Raw genomic sequence first — 15,932 nt, 5'->3', positions numbered from 1 at the left:
AGAGTATGTGAAAGCCCGGGGAAAACTACCACTCCAAACACTGAAGAGACCTGCAGATACAGGTAATGACAGCCAACTTCGAGGAGAAGCTGTTAGGGCCAGTCACTGGTAGGAACACTTAAAATGTAATTAAGAAATTCCTGGAGTCTGAGTGTGGACTGGCTTGCAAGCTAAAAACTCCTGGAGCCCAGTCTTAAGGGACTCCACGTTTGTGGGTTTTGCCAACAGAAGCCCACCAACTTCTTAAGGTAAGGAGAGGACCAAGAATAAGACTGTGTCATACTTCTTTCCAGAACCATGGATGGAAGAAAGGAGTGAAGTGAAATATTTGAAGTATTGGGGCACTGGGGATGGAATTCTCTAGAATTCTGTATCCCATAAAGTTATCCTTCCAAAGTGAGTAAGGAATTCCTCAGATCAGTAAAAATAGACTGTTCTGCCAGCAGGCCTGCCTTACAAGAAGTTCTTTAGAGAGATGGAAAATTATATGGGTCAGAAACATCTATATCAAGAATGAAAGAGCATTAGAAAAGACATAAGTGAAGGTAAAATGAAATTTTTCCTTTTCATGTTCATAATTGATCTAATAGGTAACTTTTCAAAGTAATAATGGTGGCAATGTACTGGGGTTATAGACAAGGAAATAAATGACAGCAGTGTAACAGTGATGGGAGGGAGCAACTGGGAATACTGTGTTATAATGTATCTGCACTCTGTGTGATGCATAAGGTGACCTGAAAGTAGCTCAAGTTAGTTTGAGAAGCATACTGCAAACTCTAGGACAACCGCTTAAAGTCCTTTTTAAAAAGTGTAATTGATACAATAAGAGAAAATAAATTGGCTGGCACTACTTTAGGAAAATAGATACAAAGGTGGAGAAGAGGCAGCACATACAAAAAGCCTACTAACTAGATACACTGTGCTAAGTGTATGTATATATTTGCAATTTTTATCAAATTTGTGTTTCTATGTATTCAGACATCCTCTTTCCCTTACCTTGACTCCACATAAGCACTATTCCCAGCTCAGCTCCTTCACCGGGGTCAGCAGCAAAATCATCATTTAATTCAGTAAGTGAGAAAAGGTATGGTCACATTAGCTCTTACCCAACTAAATCCCAATGCTGAGTGCCTTCTGTCAGGCTCACCACTGTGTCCCATTTTCTAGAATGGTTTCTGCTACAGAAAAGTACTCAGTAAATATCTGTGAATAAATGAACAGCCTAGTAGCCTTAAAAATTCTTTTAACAGTCAAACATTTACTCACATTTAAAGTAAGTGGTTAAAAATACTGTTAAAGAAGGCCAGACCAAACTAAGGTAAAACTCTAACAAATAACATTTATTTTTCTTTTACATATGTATTTCACAGCCCGAACATCACATCGCCTCCAGAGAAAGGTGCTTTTATGTTTTTAATATTTACCACACAGGCATTAAACATTCTCATTAACATGATGAGATAATTTGCTGGTAAACATTTAAACACACAGACATTGGTTTCAATATCTCAAGAACATTTTTTGGTCATAACCAAGGAGGTACATCAAAATATGACAGCATTGGCTAATAATTTATAAGCAAATAATATTTTAACTCTGCATAGTTTATACAATAGGCTGTGGTAATAAATAATATCACCGATCTCATCAACTATTAACTGGCCACAAAAAGCCTAACATTCATTTAAATTATGATATGAAATGCTCTATTGGTGTAGTTTCAACATAGCCTTAAATGTGGGGGGTGTTTAACCCTGAAAGAAAAAGTACTAAGCTGGTATGTTCGGTCAACTACAAATATGTCATGTTCACATATTACATTCCTAACATGAAGGCAGATATTTAAATAGAAAAACTAGCAGTCCAAAAAATGTGAGTGTGCAAATCGTAAGGAAAAACGTTGCATTTAAATTTGCACTCATTTGCAAGTTACAGTACTAGCTCAGTAAAAACACTAACAGGAAAAATAATCAGCAGGAAAGAATGGAAATGACCTCTCCCAGCAGAGAACTGGTCCCTGCACGCTGTGCCACAGCTCAGAAAGGGCTTCTGGTGATCTAGACCTTCTCACACCCTGTGACTATCCTTCCCTGAACACAGGAGCCTGCGGGCATGCTTCCATCAGTGGTAAGACTAGGAAGAAAAACCTGAATCAGCAACATCTTCCTCCTTAATTTGGTATAAAGGTCCTTCCCATTATTATAACTTACTAACATGCTTTCTAACCTCAAATGCTTTCTGAATCAGGTTTACTAAATGCTGTAAAGAATAGCTACCCTTCATACAATACTAGGGTTTTGTTTTGTTTTAGAGTATGTCAGTGTGAGAATAAGGTACATGCAGTCAGTCTACCAACCTGTATGGGCAACTCTCAGCTGGGGTCAGTCTCAGGTTCTACAACAGGGATTCTCTGCATTGTTTTCAGTGTGTGAACAGCTGCTTAAGAAGCAGAAATGCCTATTCATTATGACAGTGTATTTTCATTAAAATGTTCATAAAAATAAAGCCCCAACCTTTAAGTCTAGAGAATGTCGAGAACTCTGTTGGGGATGTTAAAAGCATTGGGCAACACCCTGGTTTTCAGCGTGCCATCGGCCCCGCAGGAGAAGATCCGGTTGCCTGGGATGATGTCGATCTGCATGACGCCAGCCCCGAGGTTTCTGAATATGGACTGCTTAGCGTGCTCATTTCTGAATGAATGAATCAGGCCATGGCCTGTTAGCCTCCAAACCTGGTGGAAAAGAGAGTAAAAACACAAAGGGTAAGTCGCTAGAAAAGAGAAAGAAAGAGACCAAAGATCAAAGAGTGCCGTGGGGTTTCTGTTCCCCAGTCTTGAGAGCACACACAGGTAATCTCCAGCACCTTCCAACTTCTTGTACTGACTCACCTTTATGTTACCTTCTGCTGACCCTGTAGTAAAATATTCCTCACAGGGGTCCAGAGCCAGAGCCTTAATAGCAGAGTCATGTGCCTGGAATGTGTGAATCAGCTGTCTCTGCCTGATGTCAAAAATGCAGATGCAGCCTTTCCTACCTCCAGAGATTAGGAGCTGCTGCTTGGGCGCATACTGAAGGACCGTGGCGCCATGATCGTGGCAGGTGAAACCTGAAGAAGGAAAACACCAGATGTCTTTCCCAGACAACGGCTATCCTGCCAATTCTGGAAGTGTTTAAATGCACATTGAAATAACACAGAAATTACTGTCAAATTTTTCATTTCAATTTCTATACTCATGACCCAAGTATTTAAAAAGATCCAATGACAGAAAAAAAGGTTCTTATCCGTAATCTCAATATGAAAACACATGCAGGAAGTTTAAAGGTTACGCTGCCTTGCAAGAAGCCTGTAGAAGCAAAAAGCGCAGAGGAGACCAAACTTCTCAATGATCCACTCAGCCCCACCTTAATGCCCACCAGGACAGGTTTCTACCCTCTCCCGGTTCCTGTCCATACAGCCTCATCAGAAGTTTTTGTCAGGTAAGTCACAAATTTAACCATGTTATGTGAAAATGACCAGCTACAAGGTAAGGAGTTAGCCTTCTCAGGATTCTCTGCATTTCAATGCAAGTAAAGCCTTAAACCCAGTATGTGGTACACCTTGAAGAACTGTTAATTATTCAAAGAAAAACCATTTGAAGAGAAATAACTATACTCATTTCAAAAGACTGAAAAATCTTTCTATAAAAGAATCCACCTACCTGTGTTTAGCCGAAATATACTGGAGTGTGGAGCCTTCTCTCAAGATCATTGTGTGAAAAAGGGATCTTTGGGACACCAGCTGAGAAAACTGTCTTAAAGGATGGCATTGTTTGCATTTCTTGTTCTTGTAAGGTTAGCTTTTATTTTGTAGTTAGGTGTAATTCTTTAAAATACCTCCTTTCTACTGAGCTCAAATACTTTGCAACTAATTGCTAAAAAGCCTTGTTAGTAGCGCCAATCTCCATACCATATTTTCCAAATAGAATATATAAAGACTATTCTATGCTAGCTGGATAGTTACCTCAGCAAAATAGCCAGATATTATTCATTTATAAGCCATGAGTAAACACTCACTGGTTAGAATAAAACCGGGAAAGCATTCCTTCATAGTGTATTAAAAATCATAGACCTTAACTCACTTACCATGAATGAGGCTGTTTCCAGGGGATATCAATGTGTCCCACAGGCATACATTTCTTACAAAGAAAACAACAATGGTTACGATGTGCTTTTTGTTACTGGCTTCAAGTCAAATACTTTTACTCATTGCATCTTACTATCTTTTTTGTTCATTCATATTTAGAAAGCAATGATTCTCAGCTAGGGTGAGGGCAGAAGCTGGGGATACCTCTCTTCTAACATTTTATCCTTTTCGAACTGCACATTTCTGTCTCACACGGCCCCCCGTGTCTCTGCCATCTCATCCCCCAAACCCTCATCTTTTCCATTACCACTCTAATGCTATCTCTAACGCTTCTGACCCCAGGGGTACCCACTGCCAGGAAATGACAGGTGTTATTTGATGGCATGTGTTGCCAGTGAAAGCAGTGTCAGCTCCAAGATAGTACTGAGCGTGATGGCTACAGTCTCAATAACCTGACCTGAGAAGGGGCGGGGGGAGCTCTACCATAAATACATCTGCTTATTGAGAGCCTAAATTACAAGTACTTGTTTTTCTCTTCTTAATAAGGAAAACTACTAAGATAAGGATTATGTAACAGAAAGTTTTGTATTTACGAGGTAGAAAAACTCAGTACTAAGTAAAAAAGACCATACTTTGCAGCAAGAATACCTTTCTGCTTAAAATGTGCTTATTTATTATGCTTCTGTCAACCTACCTATTGTCATTGGACTGTCCAGATGTGGCAACTAGACTTGAAGAGGTAATAAATGCGAAGTCACTTGTGGCTTTGCTGTGGCACTGCCAACTCTATAAGAAACAAAAGGCAAGTGATGTTACCTAGAAGCCCAGACAAGCTGAAACCGTGCACACACACAGTTCTGCTAGCAGTAGATGCGTGAGCTAAGAACTGTTGTTAAACATCCAGAATAGAGAGTGTGATAAGAAAATTAGCTATTATTTGCATATTATTTAGCTAATACCCACTATTAGCTAAATATTTATATTTTAAAACTGTAATAGTAAAAACATGGAATTAAAAGTTTTATTTTTAGGGGGGCCTGGGTGGCTCAGTGGGTTAAAGCCGCTGCCTTCGGCTCAGGTCATGGTCTCAGGGTCCTGGGATCGAGTCCCACATCGGGCTCTCTGCTCAGCAGGGTACCTGCTTCCCTTCCTCCCTTTCTCTGCCTACTTGTGATCTCTACCTGACAAATAAATAAATACAATCTTTACTTATTTATTTTTTATTTTAAGTTTTATTTTTAGATTATCTAACAAAGGATAGAAGGAACTTAACTAAGCATTTAATTACATTAAGGGCCCAAACTCGGTGTTAATGATTTCAAATACATTTAATAAACTTTAATTAATAATATAAATCATAATAAGCAATAATAACCCAAGGAGGGAAAATCCTACATGCCCATCTGTGGTCTTAGACTACAGTGTGAAGAGCTCAAGTCCAATTAACTTTGTAACCTCAATGCAAACAATGATCTTTCCTTACCATCTCTTTCTTTCCACATGAAGACTTTTAGCAATAATAAAAGGGTCAAAAGTGGTCCTGCAAATTGTCTAGAGCTAGAGCTGCCCCCCAAACCACTCCTAAGAATGTTCCACAGCCATAGGAAATGATTTACGGAGCCAGGCAGGACTCTACTTGTTGGATCAGGTAATTAATGGAAATTTTGAGGCAAAGACCCAGGAGGGTGTCCAGGAATGAGTGAAGCTGATTCAAAATCCCTTCCATTTTTGTAAAGATGTTATGATAGTCTATAGGGCACTAATTTAAGAGAAATATCTTCTATACATAATTAAAAACATATAGTCTAGAAAACTAAAATCGACAGACATGAAGCCTAAAGTTCTGCACAAGACAGCACTACCTCCCAGCCCTACCTGAGCCCCCACCAAGTGAAGATACGTTTTGTCTGCATCAACAGATGTTTTAATAGGGATTGGATTAATGAATGAAGTGACCTATTGGAATTGGTTAATTTAGTAAGAAAAATGCTGGAGCAAATTAGAATACACAGAACCTGTTAGCATTTCATGTTGATTCATTTTAGGTACTACCTTAAAAACCTATCAAGAAGTTAGAGTTTTCAAAGAAGTAGGACCACATACAGGGAAAGCCCTTGAACATTTTCAAATATAATGGTCATCCTTCAAGTTCTGAAAAAGCAATCTTTTTGGTTTAAACGAGGGCAATAATGGGTGCTGAGCCGTGCCGCTGGGCAGAGATGCCCCCTTCTCAACAGTTCCGATGAGGGAATGTCCAATGAGATTTAGTGTTTGAAATAGACACTTAACAACAAAGCAACCTCTATACTTGCTCTGGGAATGCTGATGTACTCACCATGTAAGGCTTAGGATTTGATGCCGTCTGGTTTACTTGCCAGATACTCAGAAAACCCTCTCCATCTGCAACACCACACTGTAAGAATAGCAATAAATGTTTAACACAGCTCCTTAGTGAGCAAACCGAAGGCAAAGTCATTGATGAAGTCACTCGAACCTCACTTAACATTCTGCCTACACCTATTTCTATTACTGTAGTTTCTACGCAAGTCAGGCAATATAAATATCCTACAGCCTTTAAAATGCATTTCCATACCTATTTCATTCTCCTCCAAACGTGTCTAAGATAATTTAGTAAAAAACTAGAAGGTTTCTCTCAGGTGCTTGACTGTGCTTATACATTCCACCAGCATACACACTCAACAGAAAGCGCTCTTTATCGTCACGGTGTTCAGAATCTTTAAATGGATGACTGATCCATACACAATTCTGAAGACCTGTGCTTTATGGGAGCTGAGAGGGGTGTCCAAGCAGACACCAATAAACTGCCTGCCCAGCTTAAATCCAGGTCACTGGTTTGCAGGTGTAGTTTTACTAACCACCTACTTATATCTTTTTCAGATGAATTTAGCACTGAGCCCCAAGAGCCAACCTTGTTGCCTTGTGAATTAAAATATAATCTGGTAACTCTTGCATTGCCCGCCTGGCGGAAACAGACAAGTTGCTGAGGTCGTGTCCACTCAAACATTCGCACACTGCCATCCTGAGCTCCTGTGAGATCTGAAACACAAAAGAAAAAGCAGAAAATAAGAAATGAAAAAGCTATAGAGTTCCAGTATTTCCCATTCTATCAACGAATTTCCAAATGACAGAGGCCATTTACAATGCTCTGGGTCACAAGTAAAACACTTACAGTACTGATGGACTGGGTGGGAGGTCATTCTCTTAACATTATGTAAATTCCTTTTCATAAGCTTTAAAAGAAGATAAAAGACAAATTCATTGTGTGCATCAGAAAAGAGACACAGGAGAAGATGCTTCAGCCCAACTCTAATTCTCATAACCTTTACTCTCTTACAGCTGGATTATTACTAACATACACCCTGAACCACTTCACATAGGACACTTGTCTGAACAGGCTGCGGAAGCAGTCACTCACTGGCATAGCCCTGGCCCATACAAACTGGGCAGATACCAAGCAGCTTCGCTGAGTGATTAAGGAACTCTTCTCCAAGTGCCCTCCCTGAGGACAATGAGGAATATCTGCAAATTCTTTGGGGCAGAACATGAGAACGGGACCCTTTAACTATAGTGACTAGCAACAACGTGATAGACACATTTCTTCAAACACCTGTAGTAGACACAACTCCTCTTTGTCTCTGCTTTACTTCTTGGTGCTGTTTGCTCATCTATAAAATGATAATGGGAGATGACAAAAGCACCCATAACATAGGGTTGCTACAACAGAAGGCTCATACCTGACACAAGAGAGTCACACTATCTTAGCTATTATTATTATGGGGTGCTAACTAGTCACTGCCCCAATCTTTAGGATTGTTCTTAGGTCAAAGTGATTTCAACTTACTTTTGGGTGAGTCCATATCCAGTAACTATCCGTAATAGTGAATAACTTACCACACCAGCTCCAGTGCTGGTCTGCCCACTGCCCAGCCAGGGCAGAGATGACGGTGGGTGTGCCTGACTTGCTGAGTAGGACGTTGCACTGGGTTGATAAAGCGTTGTTGTGGAACCACGATAATCAATATCATCCGAACTGTAAAGACATTCGTGCATTACTGTGCAAGTCCCATTTTCTCTTAAGCAGCTCTGTAATTGGAATTTGTGTTATGTACCCACAGGTCTTCACTTAAAAGAGTGAATAAATATCCACAAGAAAAATGTAGGTGTAATTCCTAACCCTAGGCTACTTTAGTACTGGTCAGCTTTTTCCCTCTAGACAAAATTTATAAATTCAATATTGTCTGGGGGCAATATTACTGCTGCACAAGTTGGAACAAATGTAGGTTTTGAAAGATTTAAACACAAATATTCTTTTTATCATGTATAGGAAAAGATAAGGTCTTTCTAATACAGTTATTCCATGTATCAAATTCCTACATTTTAAAGAAATCTCAGTTTAAAGATTTCTTCAAGTGAAGTATTAGTAATCATCACATAAAAATGTTAAAGTAATTTTTGTGATGGACTGTATCATATTACATGGTTATATCAACTCTGTAGTAATATTATAAGCTGACCTCAACTCTGTAGTAATATTATATGCTAACAAAACAGAAAACCCAACAGAACAAGGAAAGAAGCTGTGATGCACCTTTTCCCAACCACATAAAATGTCCAAGAGTCTGGAGAAAAGCAAGAGGAAGGGCAAACATGGAGGAGAAACCCCAAAATAGGACAGTGTTACACAACACTGATGGTGCAGTATCTATAGTGTCACTGAAAAGTAAAGTCTATATATTTTTTTAAGATTTTATTTATTTGAGAGAGAGAGAGAGATCCCAAGCAGGCAGAGAGACAGGCAGAGAGAGGGAGGGAGCAGGGAGCCCAATGCAGGGCTTGATCCCAGGACCCTGAGATCATGACCTGAGCTGAAGGCAGAGGCTTAACCCACTGAGCCACCCAGGCACCCTAAAGTTGTCTACATTGTTATCTGTAAAAATATCCTTGTCAGGTGATAAGAAGAAACACTAATCAGTCTAATTAATATATTGGTATATTCTACTTTTTGCTTGAATTATCCAAATCAGCCGAATTTACTGAATACTATGTAGTTCCTGACATTTCTTAGGGGTTAAATGTCAAAGTTGCAGTTTTGGCATTAGGTTTTGGAAGGGGGGAATATTCTGACTCCAACACTATGAAGAGTTCCATGTCTAATAGAAGAAGTGTGAGTAATTTGTTCATTGATGTAAGAATTTTATTGGCAGCTAAACCAATTATGTCTCTACCCAAATAAAGGGAGAGACATATATACTTTTCAAGATAATTCAAATCATGTGCATAACCATTTAATGGGTTCTTAAAACCTCTTTTTAAATGGACTACATAAGACAGACTAACCTTTTGGATTCTCGGTCATATTCTTCTCCAATCCATATATATGACTGACAGGCCAACAGAGAGGTAACATCGAGTTCTTGTACATCATGTGTTGAGGCCAAGACAATTTCATTACAGTTCGCCTATAAAGCAGAGTCAGTAATTTAAGCAATTTCACTAAAAAAAAAAAAAAAAGTACAATCTTTATAATGACTAAAACTTTTACCTTATTAATGGAAAATGCCATGATCATATCCGATTCCTTATGAATGATTTTTGCCTTCCCACCTGGATAGCCCAGATCAGCTTCAACCTACAAAATGTTTATCAGCAGTTTCAGCTGTCGTGTAGCAATGTGAGACACACACACATTCCACAAAATTTAAGAGGACAAGAAGAAAATGTTACAGCAGCAGCAAGAAAAAAGGTATCAGTAATTTTAGTATCTTGAGACTTAGCTTTGCAATTGGCTTAAATTCTCTGATGCCCTGTAATCACCCCGATTAAATGATGTGATAAGAGGATGATACTGATTAATGGCAATCACGAAAGATGGGTAGCATAGTTTTCATTAGTAAGAGCAGTATGCCACTTGCATCTCTTCCAAAAGTGTGTGGACGCTGCGGTAAGAATGTGTATGCATTAGCAGGCACAGAGTGGAGGAAAAACAGTTAAGATAAAGGAGTCATGTAAGAAACAAACATTTTAAAACAGGGTGCTAAGACAGGAATAAGGAAAGTTGGAAAGAACAGTTAGAAAGGGACAAAGGAGATGGATGAGAAAGTGTGCTGGCTTAGGGTCAAAGGTGAGGGGTATGAAAGAAGATGCAGACTCAGAAGATTCTCCTTTCAAGGAGGAAAGATAAAACCACCATGTCTAAGAACAGATGGAAAGGGGAAGACTTGAAGATACAGCAGGAAGAAGAAAAGAGAAGCATGAGTGCTTAGGAAGAGCAAGTTGGGGACGGTGGAGAATTTCCTCCCCGGGGCCACTGCAGTGTATGGGAGCATTGAGTATTCTGATTAGCCAGCATGGTTAGTATCAGAGATGAAGGTTAGCTCCTTGAACTCAGAACGAGCGAGGTCCAAGAGCATGGGATACTACCTTGCTGCGGGAATCTTCCACTACGCAGTTTTGTTTGACCTGTTCCACATGTTCTTCTACAGACTAATGAACACCACACCGTCACAAACACAAAACACATGCATGAAACGAAATCATAAAGAGAATGAAAAATTTCACACTGAAATGGTCAATCTATAACTTAAAGATGGTAAAAAAAAAATTAATGTGTAAACTTTCCTTTTAAAAACACAAAATCAAGAAAGAAAAACTGAGTGAATTTAGAATTTTTAAGATTAGTTTGTCAATTCATGGAATTTATCAAATTCACAAGTACCAAAGTCCTATTTAATGATTTAAAAAGATGAACCACTCTTACTGAATGGATAGTTTTGATAATTGTTCCATATTTCTGAACTCAGTGACCAGATTTTATTTTGTCTTAACAGCTTTAACACTTTTTCCTTTAATGAAAAATTTTCAGCAGATGCGTGCTATTCAGTACAACAGCCATTAACTATATATGACCATTTAAATTAAAGAAAATTCAGTCACACTAGGTGCATTTCCAGTGCCCCATAACCACATGTGGCTGCTATTATATAAAACAAATAAAATTTTCCATTATCACAGAAAGTTCTATTGGATAGCACTGGACAAGACAGTAATTCCATTCAGTAATTTGAAATTCAAAAGGTACAAAAGGGTACACGATAAAAATTCTTCCTCCCATTCCAACTCCCACCATGTACTTCCCATCTGTGGAGCCAACAAATGCTTACACAGCATTTTAAGAAATGTTCAATTTATCTTTATCCCATCCCCCTCTTCATGGAGATCCTCCCTCTGCTGGTAGAAAATTTGAAAACACACAGCGTGGGCTGCTAATCCCAAAAACACAGAGACAAAGGGGCAGAAAGAGGGAGAGGCTTATTTGAAAAAGAGAAACCTGAGAGATCTTGAAGGACAAAACTGAGGGTCCCAGCAAACTAGACCCCTGGCTTCCCACAGCACTCCGAGCCTCTGACAATACAACCAAACCACCACCACAAACCATATGAATAATTAAAATATATTTTCAGTGAATCATTACATTTCACAATTTGAAGAACTAAATACTCAAAAAAAATTGATCCTTCAGTGAACTGGCTTTCTGGGAATAAATAAGAGAGTCCTAACTGAGCAAGAGTCTTTTATGTTAAATCTATTTTTTAGATTTCTAGATCTTATTCTACAGAATTTGGACTCAGCATCACTACAGGAAATACTGTAAACAGCAGACTGAATGAAAGAGAAGAATTTGGTTCTGTGATTTCTTAACAAACCCTAATAAACACACCAATGATTTCAGTATCATCTGGATCTTACTATCAAAAAAAGCTTCTAAGACTCCAAAGAATCCCCACAGCTCATTTCTCCTACTTCTTCATTTAGGTACATAATTTTAAATCCATACAGAAAATAAATGACTATTCACAAGGGCTGACCACAATTACCATCTAGATATGGGCGACTCATGAAAACAATGAGTCGGGTAGGTTCTGCTAATCCAAGTATGGGGGAAAACAGAGACGCAGTTATACATTTTACCTTGGGAAAATGAACCATGTAAGTTTTTGCTTTCCTAAGTGAAATATAATTCTTTACTCTTTCTCAGAGATTTTATTTGCCAAATCTTTAATCTCATTTGATACTCTACCCTGAGCACTGACTTATGCTCATATAACAGATCTGTGCACCCCTCATTTTATAAGGAAGAGATAACTTTAGGTTCTCAAGTTCCAGGCTCTCAAATTCCTGATTCTTCTTGCTGCATTGTATTACATTGTTAATTTATATTTAGCCTAAAAATCGCTGTGCAATGCAGGACCTCTGCCTCACTTTGTAAAAGCAAATTTCCTTCATCTTGTATTTCTATATTTATTCTCTTTCACAAAATTATTCTGAATTTCTTGTTTCTAAAGTTTATCCTGTTCATTTCTAAGTGCTAAAAATGTTAGATGCTTTTAAAGGGCTATGTTAGCTTTCTAATTAAATGATATTAAAAAATTATAGAGTATAGTCATTTATATATTAAATTACTCAAATAATCCATCACAATATTTATTATTTGTAAACACCCAACAGCAAGTATTGCACAGGAAGGACCAATTTTCACTTGGTTATACAGGATTTACCAAGGGACCCATGTTGCTTCACTGTTCTATAATGAAAATTTTAAGATTTTTATCTTATAAAAGAAATACACTGCAGTTTGGTAAACTATTACCCATAAGGTATGAAAGATAATGTGTTCCAACCAAAAAGTAAATCAAGCACTGACTTCATTAGAAATGTTAAAACTAAACAAAAACTACAACAGAATTTTTTTTTTTCAAAATACCTCACTCTGTTTTCTTTTCTTCGTGAAAATATATCTAATAAATGTCTCTTGAAGGACTTCTTGTTTAACAAGGAAATGCCAGAGTCGTTTGACTGGGAGTGCAGAAGAATCCCGGGATCTATTAGAAAAAATTAACATATCTTCTTTTACTCTGTTGAAAATATGCTTCGTATTTACAGAAACTTAAAAAAAAAACAACCCTCCACTATCTATTGCAAATAAGTTCTATCGCTAAGTTCAACAAAATTTCATAATTTATTCCTCTTAATTTTTAGTTCTCTTATTTATTTTATTTTTTTTAAGATTTTATTTATTTACTTGATAGGTGGAGATCACAAGTAGGCAGGGAAGCAGGCAGAGAGAGAGAGGAGGAAGCAGGCTCCCTGCTGAGCAGAGAGCCCACTGTGGGGCTCCATCCCAGGACTCTGGGATCATGACCTGAACCGAAGGTAGAGGATTTAACCCACTGAACCACCCAGGTGCCCCAATTTTTAGTTCTTTTAAAAATTTTCCCTTCATCTAGCAATTAATTCCCTAATTACAGTTTCTCTGAATGAACAGGTTGAGCTGAGAGTCAAAAGAAGTTCTTATTATTCTCTTTTTAAATTATACTGTAGGGTTGGTTCTGTTGGTTACATAAATCCACAATAAATATAAAGTCACAGATTTCATTTTTAATAGCCCAACTAAAAAGCCTTGCTCTTTCAAGCTTATCAGCAATACTCTTAATTATGGGACAGGTGCCTCATAAAAAGCATGCTGCTTCTCCAAAGGACAGGCAGGAGGGCAGGTAGAATTTCAAAACATCAGTAAAAAACCTTAATGGATTTATTGTTAAATTACTGCCAAAATGTCAGTAGCACCTTGTTTGTATATGGGGACTATTATTCCAAAATATTTCCATAAAAGTTCTTAAAATAATGGCAAAAATATAATAGATGGGTTTTTTTTCTGATTATAAAAGCAGTAAGTCTATTGAATTCATAGGTAACGCTGTGAAAAATATTTCTATCCATATTTCTAATGTTTTCCTTATCATATACTGCTAGAAAGAGAACTGCAATTTCAGAGTTAAGAATTTTTTTTTTTTAATTTGACAGACAGAGATCACAAGTAGGCAGAGAGGCAGGCAGAGAGAGGAGGAAACAGGCTCACCACTGAGCAGAGAGCCCGATGTGGGGCTCGATCCCAGTACCTGGGATCATGACCTGAGCCGAAGGCAGAGGCCCCAATCCACTGAGCCACTCAGGTGCCCCCAGAGTTATGAATGTTTTTATATAAACATAATATGGGTACATTTTGCCAAACTATCTTCTGGGCAAGTTAAACTAGGCTACATTCTCATGAGTATTATGACAGTACCCTTACTTGAATGGAGTATTTTCTGGCTCTAGCATTGCTTTATTTCGAAGAACAGCTGGTCCGGCTCCCACTGAAAGGTCAGTTGGATATGTGTTGATATAGTTAGGGGGTGGACCTTCAAACTGATCCATTTTCTCTTGCAAGATCTGTTCCCAGTTCTCCAAGTTTTTAATCACAGCAATACCTAATGGTGATGTCACAGGCAACTCTAAAGGACAATAGAAAATGTCATCTTATTTTGATTAAAAAAAATTGGTGACTGTCATCCACATATTTTAAAAATCTGAATTTTTAGAGCCAACACCTCTGAAAACACAAATAAACCTGAAAATGTTAATCTTATACCATTTGGACTCTTAGTGTTTTTTTTTTTTAAAGATTTTATTTATTTATTTGTCAGAGAGAGAGCGAGCGAGAGCATAGGCAGACAGAGTGGAAGGAGAGTCAGAGGGAGAAGCAGGCTCCCTGCAGAGCAAGGAGCCGGATGTGGGACTCAATCCCAGGACGCTGGGATCATGACCCGAGCCGAAGGCAGCTGCTTAACCAACTGAGCCACCCTGGCATCCCTGGACTCTTAGTGTTTCTAACAAAACAGAAGGCCCATTCTCTAAAATGAACTGAGAAAATGTGTAGCTTCTCTAGTCTGATTTCTTGCTTTTTCTTTCAATCCTATGGGTAAACAGTGGTTCTTGCTATGAATTAAAATCATAGACTGGGGTCTAAGAAACACAAGACCTCATAAAATCTTTAATTTTTAGTACCTAATGCTCTTTTATATAGATTTTCATGAAGAGAAACCTGATGCTACTTTATTATATTTAAGAACATTAATTACTTACCAGAGAATTCCAACCCAGCAATGGGAAAGAAATTCTTGACATTGTGAAGTACTAGCTTAACCATTGTCAAATGCAGAAGAGCCCAGCTGTTCAAGGAAAACAAACAAACAAAGTCTCCTTCACTGAAAACAACATGGAGAAGCACAGTAATGATTCCTGTCAATTGTTTAACCCAATCTCTAACGCAGAAAAAAAAAAAAAAGCTGTTTTTTTTTTTCTGACAACTTGAACCTTTGTAGTCTCTGAAAATAGAAAATACGTAACAATATATCACACTTAAAATATCTGAAAATTACCTAATGGAAAAAGATTTACCACACAGTCACATGGAATCTAAGAGCATATCAATGAATATATATTAAGTTCTAAAAGCACATAAACAAATTATGTATTTTTCTCACTAAAAATTTTGTTTCCACTCTATATGGAAGCTATTCTTTAAAACTAGATGTTAAAGAAATACTCTATTGATGAGAAATTTACCTCAAAGGTACAGAATTACTAACCTGAAAATATTAGTCAGTTCTTATATAAATTCATGATAATATTACTTAAAATTACTAACATCTTTTTTATTAAAAAAAGAGTGAACCCTTTTTTACCTATAAGAATTTGGATCTTGGTGCTCCTGTATTTGTGTATCTGAGAAAAAAGCATCATCTTCTTCTTCATCACTATGAATGCTTTCATCAGAATCATATATAACACCGCTATCAGACAAAGGGAGAAATGGCTGCAAGAAAAGGTAAAGTTATTTTTAAATATATAGTTGGGTTGTTTTTCTCCTAACTTAATATTGAATATTTTAAGTGCTCTCTAAGCAAATA

At 37.7% G+C, this 15,932-nt stretch overlaps 1 protein-coding gene across 4 annotated transcripts in view; it reads right to left on the bottom strand.

Annotated features, from left to right (window-relative positions):
• Nucleotides 1-1,319: 1,319 nt before the first annotated feature.
• The window catches only part of DMXL2 (Dmx like 2), a 159,561-nt gene continuing 144,948 nt past the window's right edge, over nt 1,320-15,932 (bottom strand). For 2 of the 4 annotated variants that reach the window (XM_082734764.1, XM_082734761.1), the window contains exons 30-44: nt 15,708-15,838; nt 15,106-15,191; nt 14,273-14,474; nt 12,905-13,022; nt 10,564-10,626; nt 9,686-9,772; nt 9,481-9,602; nt 8,035-8,173; nt 7,313-7,373; nt 7,052-7,179; nt 6,458-6,535; nt 4,817-4,908; nt 4,122-4,174; nt 2,888-3,105; nt 1,320-2,731 (exon numbers count right to left, since the gene is read on the bottom strand). In XM_082734764.1, the coding sequence (XP_082590890.1) occupies nt 2,522-2,731; nt 2,888-3,105; nt 4,122-4,174; nt 4,817-4,908; nt 6,458-6,535; nt 7,052-7,179; nt 7,313-7,373; nt 8,035-8,173; nt 9,481-9,602; nt 9,686-9,772; nt 10,564-10,626; nt 12,905-13,022; nt 14,273-14,474; nt 15,106-15,191; nt 15,708-15,838 (1,788 nt within the window). In that variant the 3' untranslated portion in view covers nt 1,320-2,521. The remainder of the gene's footprint in view (nt 2,732-2,887; nt 3,106-4,121; nt 4,175-4,816; nt 4,909-6,457; nt 6,536-7,051; nt 7,180-7,312; nt 7,374-8,034; nt 8,174-9,480; nt 9,603-9,685; nt 9,773-10,563; nt 10,627-12,904; nt 13,023-14,272; nt 14,475-15,105; nt 15,192-15,707; nt 15,839-15,932) is intronic. The other 2 variants (XM_082734763.1, XM_082734762.1) reach the window with 1 other exon arrangement.

This window comes from Mustela nivalis (assembly GCF_964662115.1).
Source record: "Mustela nivalis genome assembly, chromosome: 6".
In the NCBI taxonomy this organism is placed as follows: domain Eukaryota; kingdom Metazoa; phylum Chordata; class Mammalia; order Carnivora; family Mustelidae; genus Mustela; species Mustela nivalis.
The sequence above is the reverse complement of the archived record's forward strand: the minus strand, read 5'-3'. Positions and strand labels throughout refer to the sequence as shown.